Source organism: Electrona antarctica (genome assembly GCF_951216825.1).
Source record: "Electrona antarctica genome assembly, chromosome: 1".
Classification (NCBI taxonomy): domain Eukaryota; kingdom Metazoa; phylum Chordata; class Actinopteri; order Myctophiformes; family Myctophidae; genus Electrona; species Electrona antarctica.
Genome location: NC_136806.1, coordinates 54394837 through 54418701, shown reverse-complemented (window position 1 = coordinate 54418701; position 23865 = coordinate 54394837). Strand labels below are relative to the sequence as shown.

The window sequence follows — 23865 nt, the reverse complement described above, 5'->3', positions numbered from 1 at the left end:
ACCAAAATCATGCATGGGGAAAGTCATGGCTTATGTGTCTGGACCTCAACAAGCCAACGGGGCGCATATGCCATATGACATTACTATTCGCCTATATTTGGCGTGCAATGTCTACTGCTGTCGAGTTGACAGATGTATCCTCGGCACCAGATGTCAGCGCTCTTGTTGGGCATCCCCTGCCAGCCAGAAGCCTGCCTAGGTGAGCAAGCTGCAGCTTCAGCCCAAAGCACCCAGCAACGCACTGGGGAATAATGATGCTGTCAGCTCCATGTTTGATACGTGCTACTGCCAGCAAACAACGGCATGAGGCTCTTCTCTCTCCCACACACACTCATAACCTTTACAACCCCAACTTCCCTCATGCCTATAAGTTATGATAAATGTTGAAAAGCCATGAAATGTGGGGGGAATATTGAACATTTAACAACACAATTCTTCTCTTATGGGGTTCCCCGTCACAAAGGTCTTTTCAGATGGGGCCAAATACAGCAGTTTCAGGGTCCTTGACATGAGAACCACTGCTAGTCTGCAACTGAAAGTCTACTGGCAACTCATTCATTGTGACTGTAGGTCGCAGATTACTATGAAAACCTGCAAAACCTGTCAGTCAAGTCCGTCAGTCAGTCCGTCAGTCTGTCCGTCACGCCACCATGTATGGCCGTCAGTCCGTCACGCCTCGTGTCACCATATATGGTCGACTCCATATACTGTATGGCCGTCTCCATATATGAAGATCACGACACTGACCTCATCAAACCCTGCATAGCCATACATGGAGAAGACTAGGTCATCACCTATAGATCTGCATAAATGTAGACCCGGCCAGCAACTCTACATCTGACATCAAACAGGCCCGAAATTTAAGACCCGGCCCCTGCTGCCACCCCTTAGATCTCCATATATGGAGCTGACCTGTTCTGACATTCCATGATGTGTTGATCAGACCTCACCAAACCCTCTACACTCAAGACACGCTCCATATATGGCCAGACCTCATCAAACCCTCTACACTCAAGACACGCTCCATATATGGCCAGACCTCATCAAACCCTGTACACTCAAGACACGCTCCATATATGGCCAGACCTCATCAAACCCTGTACACTCAAGACACGCTCCATATATGGCCAGACCTCATCAAACCCTGTACACTAGCTCAAGACACGCTCCATATATGGCCAGACCTCATCAAACCCTGTACACTCAAGACACTGCCTCCGCTGCCATCCCTTAGATCTCCATATATGGAGCTGACCTGTTCTGACATTCCATATGTAGATCTGACCTCATCAAACCCTGTACACTCAAGACAAGCTCCATATATGGCCAGTACAGAATGAATTCCATACGAATGCCAAAGCACAGTCGCTCGCCCAGCAGTCTGCCGTCACCCAGGCGGATGCGTGCACGCGACCTCGCCTGCTTCTCGCTCTCAGGGCGTCTTACTGGTATAATGGTAAACAAAGTGAAAGCTAAACAACACTACATGTGCTTGTTTTGTTGTTCATTCGTGAGCCAGTATTCAGAACGGTGGAGACAGCTGTATAGGAGAGGTGGAGGGGGGTTGAGCTATTCTGCTATTAATTAAAGCAGATCTACAAGCTTAACTAAAGCAGATCTACAAGCTCATAGCGCGCCACAGAGTGGCGCGCTATGAGCTTGTAGGTCTGCTATTTTTGAAAAATCGAAGAACGACAGACATAGAAACATAGCTTTTTCAGAAAACTGTCAGGATGTAGAAGACATTTTTTGAATCTGATCTCAGGTCAAAATGGGACAGGGGGGGTTGGAAGGGGGGTTGAGCTGCCAGGTTCATATCTTCCTGCAGTCACTCAGGAATGTGGGATATCTAATGCATCTTTAATAACCATGGCAGGGGGGGGACAGTGAGATAATTGTGAAAGGTTAAGGTTAATCTCTCATGTCTTTCTGAAATAGACTGGAAAAGGGTGAAACCGTTTATCTGCTCTGAGAGCATTGCAGGGCGCGTGTGGCAGAATCCGGAAGAGAGATGGAAGTGAGGCAATTTGCCGATCAAACCCTGCAAGTGGTTGTGTCATATTATCGCAATGCATGGTCTGTGATCGGCAATTTACGCAGCCATTAATGGACCTTGAGTGTTTATATAGGCCTGTCACAACTATTACATAATCGCTTAATTGTAATTATAATGATAATCGCAATTATTTTTTTGCATAATCGTCCTAATCGTGATCATTATTTCCATGTTGAATCGTATAATGACATGTCCAAAATAGGGACACAGGGTTCATGTGATTAAATTATAGGGGAATTAAATGAGTGATTAATTAAATGGGGGATTAAAGGAGGACATCTTCCACAAAACCATGAGGCAGAATAGCAAAAATAATTGTCAATGACAAAGCCCGGCCCTTGGTGACTTTCTTTGAGGTTTGAAAAGTTTCACTCTTATATGGTGATGAAACATTTCAGTACTTTGCATTCAGGACAGAGATTCTTTCCTGTATTGATGCCAGTATATATACGTCCCTCTCATCTCCCTCGTGTTACCCAGTCCCAGAATCTTAAATGTGGTCTCCTCCCACCTGTTTTATTCACATAATTGCAGTGGTGGAAGTACCCTCACTAAAAACGCCGAGACAACGCTCCACACGCCCCCCCAAACTCTTCTCCCTTCTGGCTCCAAAACCATGGAATGCACTTCCCATTACAATCAGAACTGCAGACTCACTCCCAATCTTCCGCCGTAGTCTGAAAACCCACCTCTTCAGACTCCATCATGGACCGTAGCACTTGCCCTACCCCCGACGACCTTACAAGCAATTGCAAAGGCTCAACTTATAGCACTTTATATAGACTTAGATAGCATTTTATACAGACATAGCATTTTATGTATAGACAGCACTAGAATAGCATTTTATGTAGACTTAGCACTTTATAGTATATATGTACAGTTTCATATATTCCACGGTTACGTTCTTAGTTTACGCATGTTTCATGATAACTACTTGTTATATGTGATGTATTGCCATGCTTTTTTTGTTCTTGCTTGATGTAAATCGCTCTGGATTAAGAGTGTCTGCTAAATGCCTACATTGTAAATTGTGGCTGTGAGAGTGAGGTCTAGCCAACACCACCTCGGGATTCCTGGATCGCTGCCCTCCACAAATTCCTATCCAACATCAGGTTCTTGAGCTCTGCAGTGTTGTTAGCCAAGCTGTCGCGCCGCAGCACGTCTACATAGGTGGTACGCTTCTTTCCCCTCCTGGCTTTGCCCTGGGTTGGCTCCCATTGAGTCAATTTACTTGCCTCAAGTTCTGGGTGCCTGACGCAGTGCCCTGCCAGCCTAATCCTTCTCTCTCTGTAAATTGTGGTGTAAAGTAACTACATTTACGCAAGTAGGCCTACCTAATTTAAGTAGAGAAAAACTAACCAGGTGCTCAATGGAGATAGCAAAATGTGATAATGATAAAAAGGTGCTCACACGGATCAAAATCGGGATCAAGACAATAAAAAGAGAAGGATCCGGGCACACAAAGTTAAAAAATGAGGAATGCCTTTATTAAATTAAAAAGCTACTTTCTGGCCTTGACAGCCCATGCATTCAAACAGAAAAGTCCTATCTAATTGCATTAAACAACGTTAAACAATGTTGAACTCACTTTGCTTGTTGCTTTGCCACTCGATTTGCCATTCACTTTATTCACCCTCTACTGCAGCTAATTAGTCAGTGAATATCTGTCAGCAAGTAAAACAATGCTACTGTCCCTTTAAATCGTCGCCCGTTATAAATCCACGGAGCGCCGAGCGGCTGCTCATAAAAAGCCACCCGAGAAAAACGCACAACACTCACTGCCTTCAAATAAATAAATGCATACAATTAAATAAACAATATAAAAACACACAAATACGCTCACCAACACTTGCATTCACAGTCACACACATGCTAACACTAACACAGTGCCCCCAGACGCTTTGGATTTGGTGGATTTGCACAGCCGTGCGGATTTATTATTATTAAAGTGGGAGGGGGGGAAGTTTCCCCAAAGACGCGCTCCTCCTCGCTCGGATCACTCAGAGAGACGATGCCGTCCTTCTCTGGGTCCATACTCTCACTACTAGTAGACGCTCCGCAACATCACTGGATGAGACGGTGATTCTTCTCAACAACAACAAAAAAAGAAAAGAAAAACATTGGTTCTTTCTGCAAGTTGTTCACCGGGAACTAGCGAGAGACTGAGTCAGAGAATGCTCCCACAAGTCCCTAGGATTCTATTATATGTCTTGTTGTCTTTCTGCATTTTTCACGGAGGCTTCATCAGGTAAGGAACACAGCTGTATGTTACTTATTGATGTTTGTTGTCTCTAAATTATAGTCTGTGCATGACATGTGCGCACCATCGCACGATTGTCACTTTCACTTTTCACCACCTTTGGAGGTGGTCATCAAGTTTTGGACCATAATTAGTAGGCTAATTGAGAGTGAGTTATTTATCATCAAGTTTCTATAGTTGGCAAGAGTTCTACTTTGCTAAAGAAATAGAGTTAAGTTTTACCTTTAGCAAACCAAACACTTGGGTTGTGTGTGGGTCGTTTGGTTCAGTGCGTTTGTTGCGCGCGTGTGTGTACGCGTGTGTGCGTGCGTGTGGGTGTGCGCGCGCGCGTGCGTAAAACAGCAAAAATAATCATAAAACATGATCAAATCAAACGCAGCTCAATGCTGACAGGTCTCCCATCTATATATGGGAGACCTGCAGCATATATGCACATTGCTCTGACTACAAATATTCCAAGTAGGCAATATAATAGCATAGGCTCCATTCTATAGCTGAGGCATTATAGGATAATCATAAAATCAAACTTTGTTCCAAAAACAAGCATTGTTCCAAAAACAACCTGTGGAAATGTATTGAAAATACATTTATTTGTGACCGTTCTTTCCATGACCATGACGCACAATTTAGCCTACTAATTTAAGACATCTGGGGGGGAAGGCTATGTGCATTGCTTATTATTGTTATTTTGAAGAGTTGACATATCTAAAAATGCCTTCAACAAACAATAAACAAAACCGTGCATTATTAATTATTCAATGAAGAGTGGCTCTCTCTCTCTCTCTCTCTCTCTCTCTCTCTCTCTCTCTCTCTCTCTCTCTCTCTCTCTCTCTCTCTCTCTCTCTCTCTCTCTCTCTCTCTCTCTCTCTCTCTCTCTCTCTCTCTCTCTCTCTCTCTCTCTCTCTCTCTCTCTCTCTCTCTCTCTCTCTCAACTTTCCCTATTTCATGCCCTGTCAACCCCAGGTGTGAGTGGTAGGGCCCGGGGTGGGGGTGGGGGGGGATTAAGATCTGCATAATCCTGGAGCGGAGGCAGAGCTGTGACTCTGTGAACCCAGGGGTTATAATAAGGCAGACCAGTCGACTAACAGCACCTCCGCTGATGAACGGGGAAAAGAGGGAGGAATATGACCAGTAGGAGGAAGAGGAGGAGAGAGAAGAAGAAGGTGGACAGAGAAAAGGTACAAAATGAGCAACAATGGAAAAAAGAGAACCCAACCCTGAGACATATAGGAGAGAGAGCTGCGCTTATGGAATTAGGGGGGGGGGGGGGGGGGGGGCAAAGTGGAAGAGAGAGAGAAAGAAAGAGCTTTAGGCAAAGAAGTACGTGTAAAAGAAATTGAGGGGGTGATTCATTTAGCCAGAGGGAGCAGAGAGATTAGCAAACTGGGAGCGAGGAGGACTAGAAAGAGGTTGGGTTGGGGGGTACAAGAAATGATGCAGAGAAATAGAGAAGGGAAAAAAGAGGCTGTGTGAGTCGGATGAAGGATTGGGAAAGAGATTTAAAAGGAAGATAGCGATAAAGTAAAGGCACTGGATATAGACGGCTGGATATTATGGCGGGCTGATGCGGCTCCGTCTGGGTTTGCCAAGTGGAAATGGGAGTGAGGGGAATGAAAAGAAACAGCAACGCTGATTGTCAGAAGAGAAGAGGTAGGTGGTATGAGATAAACATGTACAGAGGAAACTGGGTAATGAGGTAGGACAGGCATATGGACAAGATGTGCGGAGGGACAGCGTGGCAGAATCACTGGACGTTTAGAAAATGACACGATTTCAAATCATGGCCTGTATACTAGTTGGGTTGTCAACTCAAAAAAGGAAATCCCCCCCCCAAAAAAATCTATCCAGTACAGCCTTAAGATTTGCCTACAGCTCATTGGCTGTAGGCAGCGGGGTGTCTGATGCAGCCGTTATTCCAAGGTTTTAAGTTGAAATCAACTTTTCTCCCAAGACTGTCTAAAAGCAACTCCCTCATATAGGCTCACTTTGCCTCACTTAGTCCATAATGAGATGTGCTGGTGTGTCACCACAAATCTCACAAAACCCAGTGCCACCAGCAGCAAGCGCGTAGTATACAGTTGATGTGCAGGTGTGTATGCACTTCAACCATGCACCCCTGTACACTGTCCATTTCCCCCCCCCTCTACACCAAATCGCTTCACCAACAATAGCCGATCTACAAGCTCACAATCATGCAGCTCAACATGACGTGTTGTGAGCTTGTAGATTGGTTATTTTTGGGTGACTGCTCCTCCCAGAATAGAGGGTAGGCACGTGAGTGGCAAATCGAGTGGCAATGTGACTTGGCAAAGTGAGTTTAATGTCGTTTAACGTCATTTAACGCAATCAGATAGGACTTTTCTGTTTGGATGTATGGGCTGTCAAGGCCAGAAAAGTAGTTTTTTTGCCACACAGTATGGCGTTCCCGCATAACTTCCGGGTATGATGATGACGTCACGCGCATACCCTCTATAGGGATGCTATGGTTCAAGTGGCTAATGTATCTAAATTGTGACTCACGCACTTCAAATGATATTGAGGTTAAGGGCAGAGGCATGCCGCAGGTCAGAGGTGCTTCAAGGATGAGTCGCAGATGAATAGACCAGAGATTCTTATAATCAAATGGTTCAGAGCAGAATCAACATGTGGATCAGATGCTTAATTGAGTGAAAAGAATGGATGCACATTGGGAGGGGGGAAAAAATCATTAAATGTATGCTGTACTAAACTCCCAGTGTGGTGCGAGGGTGATTCAAGTGGGTGATGATGACTCAACGCAGTATCAAGTCCCAGAGGACATGGTCTCCAAGTGGGTCAGTGGCTGAATTACAGAATGATGCCATGCATGAATATGACATACATAAACAAACCCCTATGGCTATCTAAGTCTACAGTTTGTATTTTCAACTGGAATCCTATTGTTCTCATCTGTAACCTGAATACTCTCGTTCTATTTCGAGCAGGATGTGTGAACATTTAACAGAACATATTTTCGCTATGCAATTTTGACAGCGCATAGATAGATTGTCGATTATATAGATCAGTGACTCTCAGACGTATTCACGTCAAAGATTTGTGTTGTTCAAATGTTTCAAAGATATTCAAAACTTTGCAAAATTGTTTCAAGATGTTTTGAAAATGTATATGGGGTTCAAGTGATTAGACTGATTTTGATGCTATATTAACTAATTGACCCCCTGGAACCCTTTCAAGGACCCCACTTTGAGAACCACTGATATAGGTGATAGATTATGGTTCCCTGCGATCACGGGCTTTCAGTGAATTTCAGTGCATTGCGACGCAGTTTACTATGAAAACCTGCATCTGGCGTCCGTCACACCTCGTGACATGCTCCATATATGGCCATCATTCCATATGTTGATCTGACCTGTCACCTAATCAAACACATGTACACTCAAGACACGCTCCATATAATTATGGCCAGTACAGAATTCATTCCATATGTTGATCTGACCTCATCAAACCCTTAGATCTCCATATATGGAGCTGACCTGTTCTGACATTCCATATGTTGATCTGACCTCATGAAACCCTGTACACTCAAGACATGCTCCATATATGGCCAGTACAGAATTCATTCCATATGTTGATCTGACCTCATCAAACCCTTAGATCTCCATATATGGAGCTGACCTGTTCTGACATTCCATATGTTGATCTGACCTCATGAAACCCTGTACACTCAAGACACGCTTCATATATGGCCAGTACAGAATTCATTCCATATGTTGATCTGAATTCATCAAACCCCTAGATCTCAATATATGGAGCTGGCCAGCTGTCCCACCTATGAAACTATTATTCTGTCGAGTTATCCCAGGGAAAGCAAAGATAAAGGCAAAGAACGTCTTTAAAAACAAACAAACCACAGACTACAGGCCAATATGTTGTACTACGCGTTTTAATTATTGATACTAAATGGGTGTGATTTAGGCCTACTTGTAAACTTAAAGTAAACTTCTGTTTTACTTCAGGAAATAAATAAAAACCTTCCTTACAGGAAACATTCTGGAAAGAAGTAAACACCAATGATCCAACTAAGACTTCAAATGCTTCAAATAGTCCTCGGGAAATAACACAATCTTTCCGTGATAGTTTTTAATTAAATTCTGATGGCAGTTCTGGCTCGTATAAAAGCCTCCTCAACTGCACCATTTTGTCTGGAGGCTAGTAAACAAGTGAAGGGAGGGGTGGCGACAGCCTCGTGCACCTTCGTTTCAAACGAATCACAAGCCATGTCCATTATTCAATATGCTGGGTGGCGTTATTCACACCATCCGGAATAAATGTATTCAATTGAGTGGAGCAAAGGAAAGATTTTCACCCGGAATGAGTTTGTCACAACCACTTTGAGAGGCCTTAAACCAGCCCCCCACCATTCCCAAAAGCCATGGAAATCCTTGCACAGTTCTGTGATACGAAGAATAGAGCGTATGCCGACGGATAAGGAAGCGTGAACGGAGGACAGATGGGATGTTCACGTGAGTTAATGACTAAAAAACGAGGGCCAAGTTGGAGACTAGATTGGAACAGACGGCTTTCCTTCCACACAGACAGTGCACTCTTGGAGACAAATACAGGCACGATATATACAGACAGACGATGGATACAAATGCATTATTAATGAACTAATGATGAAAAAAAATGTCTCCAGTCATCAACTTTAAAAGCCTGTAAAGCAGGATATTTTAACGGTGTGAATTCAGCTTGGCTAACCACTTAAACCCAATATAAGCCACCAGTCACCCATATACAGTATTCCCATGGGCCCTGTAGTCCATGGTCCACCGCATTCCCATGGGCTGCGCTAAATATCTTCACTGAAAATAGCTGATCTACAAGCTCACAATGCGCTGCGTGAGCTTGTAGATCGATTTCTGTGAATGTTCCCCCAGAATAGGAATGCTAGGTTTCGCGTGGTTAAAGGACAACTTTAGTTTTTTTCAAACAAGGTTCATGTTTTAGGGAAAGTATAAAAGATGAGTGTTAATTTTTTTTCATTTGCTGCTTTCTTTCGTTTTCACGATTTTAGCTATTTTTGAGGGGCGCTAAGCCCCTCCTATACACAGGTTTAATGTTTGTCTTTAGTTCAATGTTTGTTTTGTAAACGCATTGACAATGAAGGGAACATTTACGTCATAATGTGTCATTTATGTCATATTGTCTCTTTATTGTTAATTAATGGTGTTTAATGTTTGTGTTTGCACCGTTTGGTTTACATCACCATTACATCACCTAATCAACATGAGTTAGACTTTAATATATTAGCGCCCCTCACTTCACACGGGTGTGATTGTTTACTATAGTCTAGACCCCAGGAAATTACATCTGGCCACAAAAGATCACAGGATCTACTGAATGTGAAGGGGGTGACAAACTGACATGTTGAGCCCCATATAGTACCCCCCCCCCCCTTCACATTCAGTAGATCCTGTGATCTTTTGTGGCCAGATGTAATTTCCTGGGGTCTAGTAGGACTATTATTTACTAGGATAGCAAATAATAATAAAAAAAATCGCTATAAAATGTAAAAAAATAACAACATATTTAGCCCCATCGAATGCCCCCGCCCCCTGTCAAAATGAGCTAAAATCGCAAAAACAAAACAAAGCAGCAATTGAAAAAAAATCATCTTTTACTTTCTCTTATAACAACCTAAAACATGAACCATGGTTGAAAAAAACTAAAGGAAAATGCATATTTGAGTACAATGCTTTTCCTCAGTGCCCTAGGATTAGCCTATAACCATTGGCTTGTCTCAGTCCAATAGCCTAATATGGATCATCTTGACCAAAATCACTACCACGCCTATGTTGGACAAAAACAATCCATGCTCAACTCCCCTCGGTCAATACTGGCCACAGCACCTGAGCGGCGATCAATAAAAGTATGGGATGTTGGGAACGTGCACATGTAACGCCTGGGATTCAAACTCAGGTCTCCCGCATGAAAGGATAATGTATGGATAAGGATAATGTTAAGTTCTCAAGGAAAAAAAAATATTTCACGAAATATGCCAATTATCTATGTCTTCCCTTCATGAGAAATCTCTCCTCGTGAGAAGATGTAATCATGCGTGGGTGGGTGTCTTATACACTCTTCCATTCTTCTTATACTCGGAAGATACGTTTGTGCGTCTGTGTGTGTGTGTGTGTGTGCGTGTGTGCGTGCGTGCGTCACGGTGCGTGTGTGCTTGCACACACGGCAGCCAGCAGATTGTTTTTTTTTAATGCTGAATAGAGCATCATGAAGTGTAACTAACTGATGCGTCTGAGCTCTGTGTAAAGTTTTTAAATTGTGCCGACCTGCTGTACTAAACATGCAGGCACTGTGCCATAGTAACCAACACAGCGTGTTGTATACAGTTGGGTGCCACCGATATTGTCCCTTGACCCATTTAGGCCTGAAAAATCCTTCTAAATCCTCTGTTTTCTGAAATAAATATTTTCACGATTTTTCAAAAATAGCAGACCTACAAGCTCGTAGCGCGCCACTCGGTGGCGCGCTATGAGCTTGTAGATCTGCTATTTTTCAATAGCTAAATGTTTAAAACACCAAAAGGGGTTCCCGCCCAAAATGGGTTAACTGTCCTTTTGCGCAGATCACGCAAACCTCAGCAAAAAGAAAAGGACAATATCGATGGCCTCCAACTGTAGTAACAGGCAGCGTGCCATATAGTAACCACCCAGGCAGCGTGTTGCAGGGCCAGGAGAGTCCTGTAGTAACCAGCCTGTTGTAGTAGCCAGGCGGTGCACCGCTTGAAACTCATTCGCAATAAACATGGTCCACTGGCCAAGGAAGGCTGTGCAGGGAGCATGCATTCTCCAGAGGCTGTTTGTGTGAAACCTTTATTTGAGGGGATTGACAGGAGGTTGATAACTGATATCAGCTCTAGGGCTAATATGGCAGTATAGTTGACAGAAGTGCCACTGTGTGAGAAAAACACTCCTTGGCCTAAATTCGGCCATATCCACTTGCCCCAAATGTGCTGACCTCATCACATTTGTGATGACGGCTATGGCCATTTTTAGGCCAAGGAGTGTTTTTCGTGCAAAACTAATGCTTGGAATGGATTCAGATTCATGAAAACCCCCTTTGCCTTGTATTGGTTGTCTATGGTGTGGTATACAAAAATGGCCACAACTTTTTCTCGCGATGTTTCCGGCAGAGCAGACCTCTCTCATTCTGTGGACCTTAACTCAATGGCTGCCAAGGACTCATTTAAATTCTTTTTCATGATGTCCTGGAGCGCCAAGGATGTGTTTTTTCCCAAAAAAAAATGAATGAGTTAATGACCAAATGAATAGAAAAAACACAAATAAAAAGATGACATCACAGGTCCTCTCAAATTTTTGGTACTGGCTCCCCGACTACCACAGCTGGCTATTTTCTCTCACTCGTTGTGGCAAAGTAAGGCTATGTGTGATGAACACATCAACAGGAGTTTTTGGGGAAAGAGATTTGGCTAGAGGGAAAGAAGGAAAGACCCCTGGAGGACCCCCGGTCAACAAAGTATAATAGGGTTTAGGTGTTTAAGTAGAGAGTGAGTGTGTGGAATCATGATCAACATGATCATCTCATTTATATTTACCACCACATGGCCATACAATATTGATCCGTGTGTCCACGAGATGCTACACAAATAGAGACCGCGGAGCAGGCGAGGTGAGGAGAGGGCTAGAGTGACAACATTCTGTGCTAATGAAAAGACATACATATTCACAGAGAAAGGTGAGGAATGTAATACTAATGAGAATATCAAATGCACACGTGTGATGAGACTGCCAACAAAAGAAAAGTTTGACCACTATCAACCTACTTATAATCATTATATATAGGTAAACATCCTTTCAAAAATTCCCAAAAAAAGATCATAAATGATGGACCTACAGTTGGGTGCCACCGATATTGTCCCTTATCATTTGACCCATTTAGGCCTGACCTCAAAATTTAAAAAAATCCTTCTAAATCCTCCAGTTTTCTGAAATAAATATTTTCACGATTTTTCAAAAATAGCAGACCTACAAGCTCGTAGCGCGCCACTCGGTGGCGCGCGATGAGCTTGTAGATCTGCTATTTTTCAATAGCTAAATTATAACAATGTGTAAAACACGAAAAGGGGTTCCTGCCCAAAAACCTCAGCAAAAAGAAAAGGACAATATCGATGGCCTCCAACTCTACAAGCTCACAATGCGCTGTGATGTGATGGCATGTCATTATAGGCAGCTTTTTATTTCCCTTTTAGAAAACGTTCCAAAAATTGCAATGATGTGCCGCATTGCGAGCTTGTAGATCTACTATCTACAATGAATGAGAATAGGGCTCAAGTGGACAAATCAATCCTCTGTGAGTTAAGCCGGGTAACTGGCTAAAATGCATAGTATCCTATAGTTCTTCATTTCACAGGCAGGCATTGCCTTTGATTACAGTACGTATACTGAATTCTGCTGTCCAGTATGGGGAGACTGACTGACCCTATATGTGCCACCAAATGTCAGGTTCAACCCGCTTGAGTGAATTTTCTGCTGTCTCCCTTCTCGGCAAATTAAAATGGCCAATTATTGACTGACAGGAACTGCACTCTGGCTCTGGGGGTTCATCATGCGAGGCCATTATGTTCTCAGCAATTAGAAACATGAAGCAGGACCCATTATAAAGTGCTTCATGTCATTTGTTCTGACCACAGTCACACTGTTCATGCCCATTATCACATTGGCAGAAAAAGGAAAGCCAAGCCTCACAATAGTACACGTGAGGCTACAGTGGAGTCAAACTTTACTTATAGGGTCATCATCGGTAAGACTGTATCTTTCGTTGCCGTCGGTCAGAAACCTCTTATTGCCACATTCTAACAGTACTTTTTCCCGAAAATAATGCTCTACTTTATATTACAGCATCACACAAATGTGACCAGGTCTAGCAAAATGGTCCTCATCTCGCCTATAATGAAAAGGCAGAAAATCTAAAATAAACTTGATTTTTCATTCGAACAGATTATTGATTTGGGCAAATTAAATGTATACATTTATAAGTCAAAGTAGGCTAGCCAGCTCTAGGTGTTGAAATGTTGTGAACATTCAAAGGGGATTTTCTCAGCTTTGGGTAAAACGGCACAATCATTTTAAAATGGTCATATCTCCTTCAAATATTTTCCAATTTCATTGAATGATACATCATATGAAAGCTTACATTCTGTACTTTATTAATCTGTAAAAAACTGAAAAATGACTCTGGTCGAGATGAGGGCCTATTTGCCAGACCCAGTCACAAATGTATCAAAAGTAGAAGATCCACACGTGCCGCGTTTCGTGTTTGTAGAGCTGATGCTTTTGCTATTTTGAATGCTGAAAAGTAATAGTTTGGGACATGGGGTTTCCACCCGACAGAGGTCTCTAAGGTATTATAAGGCCATTTATAATACATTTTAATGCATTATAAACAGGTGGAAGGACGAGACTGATGTCACTTAGGTAAAAGTATTTAATACTGTATGTACTTAAATCGTTTTTTTACAAGCTTTGCTCATGAGTCATGACAGAATAAATAGATATTTACACAATGGATCAGAATGGATGAAATATATATCTACAAAGGCTCAGAATATTGAATGTCAGAATATTTACAAAGTTCAGACAACGGACTAACAAAAGAAAAGATGATGAACCTAATCCTAACTCAAAACCCTGACAAGCCTATACAATTTAAACCTACCAAACAGATGTCCTCTAACAGGCACAAACAAAGCAGAACTGAACAGAAACACAAACTAATGAAAAGTGGCTAAACATAACAAAACATGGACTCGGCTGCAGGGAGCGTTGCTACTCGAAGAGCTGTTGCCACAGACTGTGTTTATAAAGCCCACACTCCAGGAAGACCGCAAAGCCACGTGACGGGTGATCACATCATACGGAAGACAATTGCCAAACAGTAACATGTCCAAGGAAACAATAATGGAAATAATAAGCAGCCTACTGACATATATAGATTTATCGCACTACTAATCGAACACAAGAATAATAATACATACAGCCACAGGCTGTAATATATGACCAGCACTTATAATACTTAAACCTTCACTACCTTCACTATATACATTTGTAATGAATATATCAGTATATATGATATATATACTTTATAAGTGCATTATAAATGTATACTGTATAATGCCTTATATCTTAATATCGTCTGTCCAAAACATAATATACAGTACAGTCTTACCAGGTCTCCATTTGAAACTAAATCAAAATGTCATTAAAGGAACTCCATCTAGGACTGATCATTATTCTCTAATTAATGAAAAATGAAACTAATTAATCATCAGAATATGGCACACCAATTGTGGCAGTAATACAGCATACTATATATGATTAAGTGAAAACCTGCCCCCCCCAAGCCTACCTCATAAGCTTTGATTACAGTTTTGATTACTGTCTGCGGCGGTAAAATCCGGAGTGTTAATTTAACTCGAGATCGATTTGTAATTTTGCCACTGCTGCTAGGTAACAAATGACTTGTTATTGATTTGTCACAGCAAAATTAATCACATAAGTATTTGATGACAAATATTGATGCAAGGCTGCAAGCAGAGAGAGAGAGAGAACTACCTCTCTCTCGAGGTTTCCGATATAACGAAATTCCGTTATAAAAATAGAGCAACTAATGTTAATTCAATTACATTTGAATAAATTGCTGCTACTTGTCGCACATGTGAGTGAATGCAAAAACATTGAAATACTGCTTGTATAACTATCTCTGACAGAAAAAGAGAAAATGCACAATCTTTTTACGATACGATATTTGTTTTGCGTCCATGATTGTCACCAAGAAACAGACAAGACATAGACATACATTACAAAATGGTAGACATCACAGGACAAAAACAAATCAGGAACGAGAACATATCCACTGGTTTAACGATTTTGGTTTAGAAGCAAGACAGACTGATGTACAAACAAGTTCTTTAGTCTGTTTTTCTTAAATGTAGGGACTCTAAACCGCCTCATGGAGGGCAACAGTTGATATTCGTCATTTAAAACATGTAAGGGGTCAGAAGAGATACTCTTCGCAAGTCTAAGCATGCTCTTGGTCTGGGCCTCTTTAAAGGAACACGACCTCAACTGGCCTCACAGTCCTATCCACCAGGAGGATAGGACTGTGTGAGATGTTTGGCAAAACGTTTAGGAGTAATATAAACATGTTTTTTTGTTTGTTAGTTTTTTGCAACAATTTTCTTCATTTTGTTGAGGAAATGCAGAGTGCCTGGTGGCACTATAATAGGCCAATGTGAAAAGGGTGCCATTTCTTCATACGCCTTTAATGGCAAATGGATGATTTGAGGCATTTTGTTCCAAATATGTGTTTTGCAAAAATCAACCTGTTGGTGGCACTATAACAGGCCAATGTGAAAAGAGTTCCTCAGCCTAGTAGGAAAATGTGTGAAAGATTTGACGTAAATTGCATGCTGCGTTCATGATTTGAGGCTTTTGTTCAAAACGGGGCAATCTTGCAAACTGTGAAAGCCAATTATAGCCAATTAGGATGGAATATGAAATATCGGACAGATCCGACTTGAGCACATGACCATAGAATACTGTGTAACGATTTGTGAGATTTTTGGACAGAATCTGGAGGAGTAATATCAAAAAATGTGTTTTACAAAAGTCGGCCTCCTGGTGGCGCTATAAAAGGCAGATGCGGAAAATGCAGGTCAAAGATTTGTCCTTGGCCTCTAGGGAGTGTGCATGCAACGTTTCACGCAGATCGGTGCAGTTTTAGGTAAAAAATGTGAAAAGCTGCCTCATGGTGGCACTATAACAGGCCGTTCTGGAAAATGTGGGGCAGAGGTTCATCGTTGGCATCCAGGGAGTGTGTGTGCAAAGTTTGGCATCGACCGGGTTAACGGTGCCGGAGATTAGCTGTACACAGACGGACGGAAGGACGGACGGACACACACACGGACGGAGTGCAAAACATACTCTCTCCCCATGCCTTCGGCCTGGTGGAGACAACAACAGACCGACGTATAGAAAAGAGACAAGATCTGACTGCTAGCACCAAACGATCTAAGTCGGCGTAGGGAGTACATACGCTGCTGTATCCTCTTACAAATATAGTTTCACACGATAGTATTACCCAAAGTGTTAATGTAACACAGCTCTGTTTACACCTTTATTTAAGTCCTATTTATATCCAATATTTATTTGTATACATTGTGTTATTTTGATTGTCTTGTTCCACTTCTGATTTGGCAATGTAAATGTACGTTTTCTCATGCCAATAAAGCTCAATTGAATTGAATTGAATTGAATTGAATTGAATTGAATTGAATTGAATTGAATTGAATTGAATTGAATTGAATTGAATTGAATTGAATTGAATTGAACTGAACTGAACTGAACTGAACTAAAATGGCAGCTACTACCGTAGTACTGTCTTGGACAGTGGTGAGATTGACTTTAGCTTCAACACAGAGTTCACCACTTTCAACCTGGTGTCCCTATTTTGGTCATGTTCTTATAGGCTCATTTATAAGTACATATAAATCAGGTCTAAATGGTTAAATGGAGACAATTATACTGACTGCGTTTGAGCGACATAAGTTCACTCTGTTTGGCTGTGGCTCATGTTTATGTTGTGCTATCAGGGATGGCACACATAGCGTGATGTGAAGGTCACTCACATTAGGGCACCAGGGTCTAGCTGCACGCATACCGTTACTGTAGGTAAACAGCCAACACAACAAACGCACTCTGTCTCTCTCCTCTTCATGTCATCCTCTCTCAGCACCTATTGCAGCCTATGTATGTCATGCATGAAGAAAAAATCACACCCGTGTGAACTGAGTGGTGCAACTCTCCCCCCCCCTCTCTCTCTCCCTCTCTCTCCCTCTCTCTCTCTCTCTCTCTCTCTCTCTCTGTCTCTCATTAGCAGGCAGCACTATCTCTCTCTCTCTGTTTCTGGCACAACATCGCCACTTTTGGTACTCATTGGTACTCGTGCTCATAGTGACATAGTCACATAGTTAGGTGAACACGGACATTGCTGTTCCTTGGAGTGGTTGCACCACTCAAAAATCTTAAGTAGGAAAGGTGCGGGTGGATCGTTGAGAGGGGATTACAACTGTGCTCGTCGGATAACACAATGGCAACGAGCTGCCTCTCTGACAGCGTGAAATGAGAGTTGGCCATGCCGGGATGCGATGTGTGGGCCCACGCCTTCCTCCACGCGTTGAATAAATTAGTGTCTGGTGTCAGGGCCCAGGGGGGGGCAACCCTGTGACTCCCACCCACCACTGGGAGGCGGTACATTAAATACAATATAGCACTAATTCACCACTACTAAATAGGGGGGGGGGGAAGCACTGACTTGTGCACTGACCTCCATGGGCCAGTTACTGAAGGCAGTAGAGGCTCCACTATTAAAGGTTTAGCTTATTGACATTCTGCTCCATCCTCTATAACGGCAAGGCTGAGCAAATCAAGGCTCCAATAATGGCTCTCCGAGTCTCCATAGCGATGGGGGTTATATTGATTGGCTGGTTGGTTGTTGGTGTCTATTCTCCAAGGCTTTGTGATGGCGGACGTGGATTCTGGCCATTAAGAACATAACTACAGGTGATCATGTTTTATATGGGGGAAGAGACTCTCTCAAGGACAAGTGCACCGCTTGAACTGTGATGCATGTTCACTGGGAGACGCTCTAGTATTCACAGAACATCTCACTGGGAGACACTTATCCGAACATCAGTCGGATCATTTTAACTAACTGTCGTCGAGGTATGGCAGGAAGCATTTAACTGTGATTTGAGAAAAGCATGTATAGTATGTAGCCTGCAGAATTATCATAGTTCAGTGGAGTAACGATAAAATAATTCACCTGTAAATCGTTTAGTCACTAGGTGCGTTTCCATAAAGCCTTTTTTTTGCGCATTAAGGTTCTTTCGCAAAATCTCCTGGATGGAAACACCTCAAAATGCGCATAAGTCGCATTTTTCGCAAAAACACTTTTTCGCTAGAAGGTGGCGGATTTGGGGCTATATCGAAAAAGTGAAATGCGCAAATGGGTTATGGAAACACTTGCGGAAAATATTTCTAATTAGAAAGCATTGAACTCGCATTATATCGCTTTTAACAGTTGGAAAAGAAAAAAACACACGCGATGTTGAGTATAGTGGACTTGTGGAGTGATCGAACGGGAGGGTGGGTGGGATGTGGATACATACATTATTAAATTTACACACTCGAGTCTCGAAGCCTCTGTCTGCAGGCTGAGGCTCTTTTGCTCTCCCCGGTGAGGGCGTTCGCCGTTGATCATGAAGTTAGATCGGTGATATTTCTCCTACACAGCTCGGAACGAAACGGACGAGGGGAGACTAGTCAAAATGGAAATGTACTGTCAAGTCGCAGGGGTGAGGGGTCCCGATCGTCCCTGTACTTTGAAAACGAAACTATACCAGCCCCTGTCTAGACAAAAACACACGCCTATTTATTTAACAGACAGCCTGTTTGAAAGACAGCCTGTCCCAGTGGCCAATCTGGACAGCGGACTTCATGCAGACCAACTTGAATAGCCTAAAAGAACGTCAAATGCACCGTGGTGAAGAACAAAGCAGAGAAGTGTGTGTGTGTGTGTGTGTGTGTGTGTGTGTGTGTGTGTGTGTGTGTGTGTGTGTGTGTCATGTGACATGATCAAATAATCGTGTAAGATTATCCTGTAGTGTGTGATGCAGATCCTATCAGATTTCAGACATCAAACGGTAAAATAAATGTCAGATAATATGCGCCTCTCTGCGCGTCTCACTTGACTGGCAGAATAGCGCCATCTAGGCCTACTGCTTATTTAATATCGCCAAAGAAGCGCATTTTGTCAGTGGATGGAAACAAGAAAAATACGCTTTTCTTTTTTCGAATTACTTACTTATTCGCTTCCTATTTTCGAAATGTTTTGATGGAAACCCACCTAGTGTGTATAGATGCTAGAGGTGGGGCTCAATGAATGGTGGTGTCGGTAGGTCCATCCACCCACCACTTTGGGCCCAAATAAATTACAGTATCTCCAAAAACACTGGCTGGATTCCAGCAGGATTTGGTGCACTTCCATGGAGCAGGAGGGATGAACCTTACTGATTTTAGCAATAACCCGGTCTCACCCAAACACGGTGAAATAGCACAGATTGACATTTCCATACATAAATGCAAAAAGAAAATCCGTACATATTACACTGAAATCCTCCCCATAGACTGTGACGGAGGGGCGCTGTCTCTACCGAACTTGAGCCACAAGAGACACCACCGATGGAGCTAAAGCGAGCGAGTTGCCCCGTTGCGAAGTTCGGTAGAGCCGACTCAGCCCCGTCCGAGTTGTAACCCAACAGCACAGAATCGTATATTCTGTACTGTTCTTCTCATATACCTTATCTACATTATACTTGGTTCTACCAACATACTCATTACTTTTTTCCCGTATATATTACTGTACATACCGGTACTGTACATTTTGTCATTGCTGTATTGCACTTCTGGCTAGACGCCACTCTTCACTTCAGTGTCAAAGTATTTGTATACTCTGCGCAGTGACAATACATTTAATCTAAAAAAATAATAATAAGGCCTGGGCCGTGGCTCAGCGGTCCAGGCACCTTGGCTGGTAATCCAGTCTGGCAGTGTGCCGCGGGTTCGACTCCCGATCCCGACGGCCTTTACTGCATGTCATCCCCCCATCTCTCTCCCCATTTCCTGTCAGCCTACTGTCTGTCCCTCCATAAAAAATATAAAATAAAGGCGAAAGCCACAAAAAAAAAACATTTAAAAAAATAAATAATAATAATAATGTCAAACCTGAACTCACACAAACACTGTGAAATAGCACGGATTGGCAATTCCGTACATACAATACTAGTGAAAGCCACGCCTCCATCGCGGTCAAAACTGTAGTAGTGCAATATGTACGGATTCTGTGGGTTTCTAGGCGTGTACGTACGGAATTGCCAATCCGTGCTATTTCACCGTGTCTGGGTGAGATCGGGCTCGATTTTAGTGACCAACAGGGCCTTTTCGTTTTGCCGCTTGGTGCCATCATTAGGTCAGAGTTTCTATTTACATCTCAACATCTAAGGAGAAGGCTAGATTGCCATAAAACTTGCTGATTACAGAATGTCAACATTGCACAAGATATTTCCTCTCTTTAACCCTGTAGTGTCCCTATTCTGGGGGAAATACATCTGTAGGCTCACAACCAGGCCTGGCTGGTTAACAGAGAATGGTGCTGGTGTTGAGCTTGATATGTGTTATTCATATGCCTAGGACAATGGGATCCGCTTGTAATTTCGACGGTGCATTAGTCCGACAACGTGGCTTCATGTGCGGTTAGGGACAGTGTTAGTAATGAGGCGAGTCGGACCAACGCGCCGTCGGAATAATGTCACCGACCCTAGGACAGGGCTATTCAACGACATTGTTCAGGGAGCCACAATCGCCACATTGTCGACACCCAAGGGGCCGGGGACCAGACTGATCGATCGACCCCCCCCCCCCCCCCCCCCCCCCGAGCTATTAATGTCACATGTACACTTGACACAAGGCGCCATCACATTTTCACAACAACAACAACAAGCAAGCGGAATGCAAGGTGCCAAATCTTGAACGTGCCTTGAGAATTTGACATGTCCTCTGGTGTGACTTGGGCACAAAAAGTTTGAAAGCAACTGTTATAGAAATGGGATTGGAGCTATAACACTCATTTTAACAAAGACATATCACCCCCTTCAACACTGTAGTGAGGCATACAGTATATGATATGTATACTTAGATGCTGACCTGAAGTCGGCAAAAGAGAGCATATATATTCTATATGTTCTCTTTGGGTCCTCCTCAGACTCCATTAGGCATGCTTGTCCATGCTGTGTGCATGTTTATCTCAGCCCACACACTAGAGCCAGAGCTTCCTCCTCATCCATAACATGGCTGGTAGGGGCACATCTCTTTATCAGCTCTGTTCAGGCTGATAAAGAGATGTGCTAGGTTTGGGTTTGTTATAATTTAGCTATTGAAAAATAGCAGATCTACAAGCTCATAGCGCGCCACCGAGTGGCGCGCTACGAGCTTGTAGGTCTGCTATTTTTGAAAAACCGTGAAAAAAAGAAAAATAATTTTTTTTAAAATAATTTGGGGACCCCCTAAAATAATTTGGCGACCCCCCGAGGGGTCGCGACCCACGGGTTGAGAACCCCTGCACTAGAGCCAGAGCTTCCTCCTCATCCATAACATGGCTGGTACGGTCGGGCACATCTCTTTATCAGCTCTGTTCAGGCTGATAAAGAGATGTGCTAGGTTTGGGTCTATACTGAGTATGCCTTGTCCTTGTCTTCTCTCACCTTGCTTGATTCCTATAACCACTTAAGACTCCCTCCATTTGTTTACATGCCCTCACAAGAAACCCACATTTCCAAGGTGCATGAATTCATATGCTTGCCATTAACTACTTCTTGGTTAGAGTGGGTGACAATGTTATCACACGTAAAGATGAAATTACCTACCTAGGTTCCATCCTGGAGGCTAATCTTTCCGGTGATAAAATGGCCACCAACGTAATCAAAAAAGTCAACCATAGAACAAGATTCCTCTACAGGATCTCCTCACTGGTCAACAAAAACACCTTGAAGACCTTAACAGGAGCCCTTGTACAGGGTTTCTTTGACTATGCATGCACCTCCTGGTACCACAGCACCTCAAAGGCCCTTAAAACCAGGCTCCAGACTTCCCAAAACAAACTGGTCAGGCTCCTACTTGATCTAGCCCCCCGAACCCACCTCACCCCTGCCCACTTCGACAGGCTGGAATGGCTTAGGGTCGACGACAGAGTACAGCAACTTGCAATGGGTCTGGTCCACAAGATTCGATACACCACCAAGATACCCATGTACCTGTCTAGATACTTCCTTAATGTTAACGAAGTCCACACCCACAACACCAGAGGGAGTGCAACGAACCATGTACAACCCAGATTCGGCACAAACAAGGGACTAAATTCTTTTCGCTCCTATGCCACCAAAATGTGGAACGCCCTACCAACTGTCATTAAGACATGCGAATCCCTTGACTCCTTCAAAACCGCTCTCAAAGGGCACCTACGGATGGCTGCAATTCGAAACTGGCCCCCGTAAAATCTGAATCCCCCCCCCGCCCCCCCCTTTTTTCCCCTCACTGTATATATTTCTTTTCCCTTTTTACCTCCTTTTTGATGAATTCCTGTTCTGTCTATAGAAGTGTCTATTTGTACGTCTCTAAATGTTTTGATGATTTGAACATGGTGGACCCTGTTGGAAACAAATGTAATGCTTAATTGGGTCGTCCACTCACAGTTAACAGCCTTTGTATTGAGTTTGTGCTTGAAATGTACTGTAATTCTGCAAACTGTTAATAAATTCTTCAATCAATCAATCAATCAAACCTGGTGTCCGTATTTTGGGCATGTTGTTATTGTCAAACATTTCCAGTGCTCGTTTGCCTAGTCCAGTCATGATACAATGGACTCCCCCCCCCCCCCCCCCCCCCATGTGATGTGTGTTAAAATATTGCAAAACATATTCAAAATGCGTCACCTTTTTTCCCCAAGATTCTTTTGAAAATAGCCACTCTATCTACAAGCTTGTCATATAGGTTTAAATTTAAAATGCTCATGTGGCCTATTAGTCGCTTCTTTTGGGCTTGTTTTCCTAGACCTGGTTCATGACCTGGTCCATGTATGCCGCTAGTACAGTGCGTCTGGAATTTGAATTGGCCTCTTTCGTCATGCAGTCGATGGACTCCCATGAGTATGTTACGCCCACCTGACAACAGGTCATGGGGAAGGCAAAAGCATTCGTGTCAAACAGGATTAAGTTCCTAGTCTGTGTGAAGTTGGTTTTCTTCAACGGGTTAAGGATTAGCCTATCTGAATGCCTTTGTTCTCTTCACAAACCGCTTGCCCTGCACTTCAGCGCTGATGTGTGTCCAGTCCAGCACACTGAATAAGATATCACTCTGGCACAAAAAAGAAAGGCTCTATAGACACAATGCCAATGAGGCAGTTGTCGGCTTTTAGTTATTCTCATACGTTTTCATTTCAAGGAACTCTAAATTGATACAAATTATAAAAATGGGATTGGTATTCAAAATAGTCAATGCGACCTTAATTGCCCTCAATGCACTCAATACCCGCATATCTGACTACCCTATATTGGCCTGAATATAAGACTTTTTTTTACAATATATATCCTAAATATCCTAAAAAACTATAATCGGGGACTAGACTATTTGACATTCAATGTTCCTTTTCCACAAATGAGTGTTGAAAAATGGAGGTCGTCTTATAATCAGAGCTGTCTTATATTCGGAACAATAAAAAAAGAAGGTGAGCGACACCCACAACCACAATAGTAGAGGGAGTGACAACATCCCTCTAGTATTTAATGGCACATTATGTCAAATAATAGTGCCATTAAACTGAACCTCACTTGTAGAGAATATGTCATGGACGTGGAGTCTAT

At 42.8% G+C, this 23865-nt stretch overlaps 1 protein-coding gene across 1 annotated transcript in view; it reads left to right on the top strand.

Moving 5' to 3' along the window:
- Nucleotides 1–4230: 4230 nt before the first annotated feature.
- The window catches only part of glra4a (glycine receptor, alpha 4a), a gene marked incomplete at its 5' end in the record, with an annotated part of 76888 nt that continues 57253 nt past the window's right edge, over nucleotides 4231–23865 (top strand). The window contains one exon of the mRNA XM_079502496.1: nucleotides 4231–4304. Coding sequence (XP_079358622.1) covers nucleotides 4231–4304 — 74 coding nt within the window. The remainder of the gene's footprint in view (nucleotides 4305–23865) is intronic.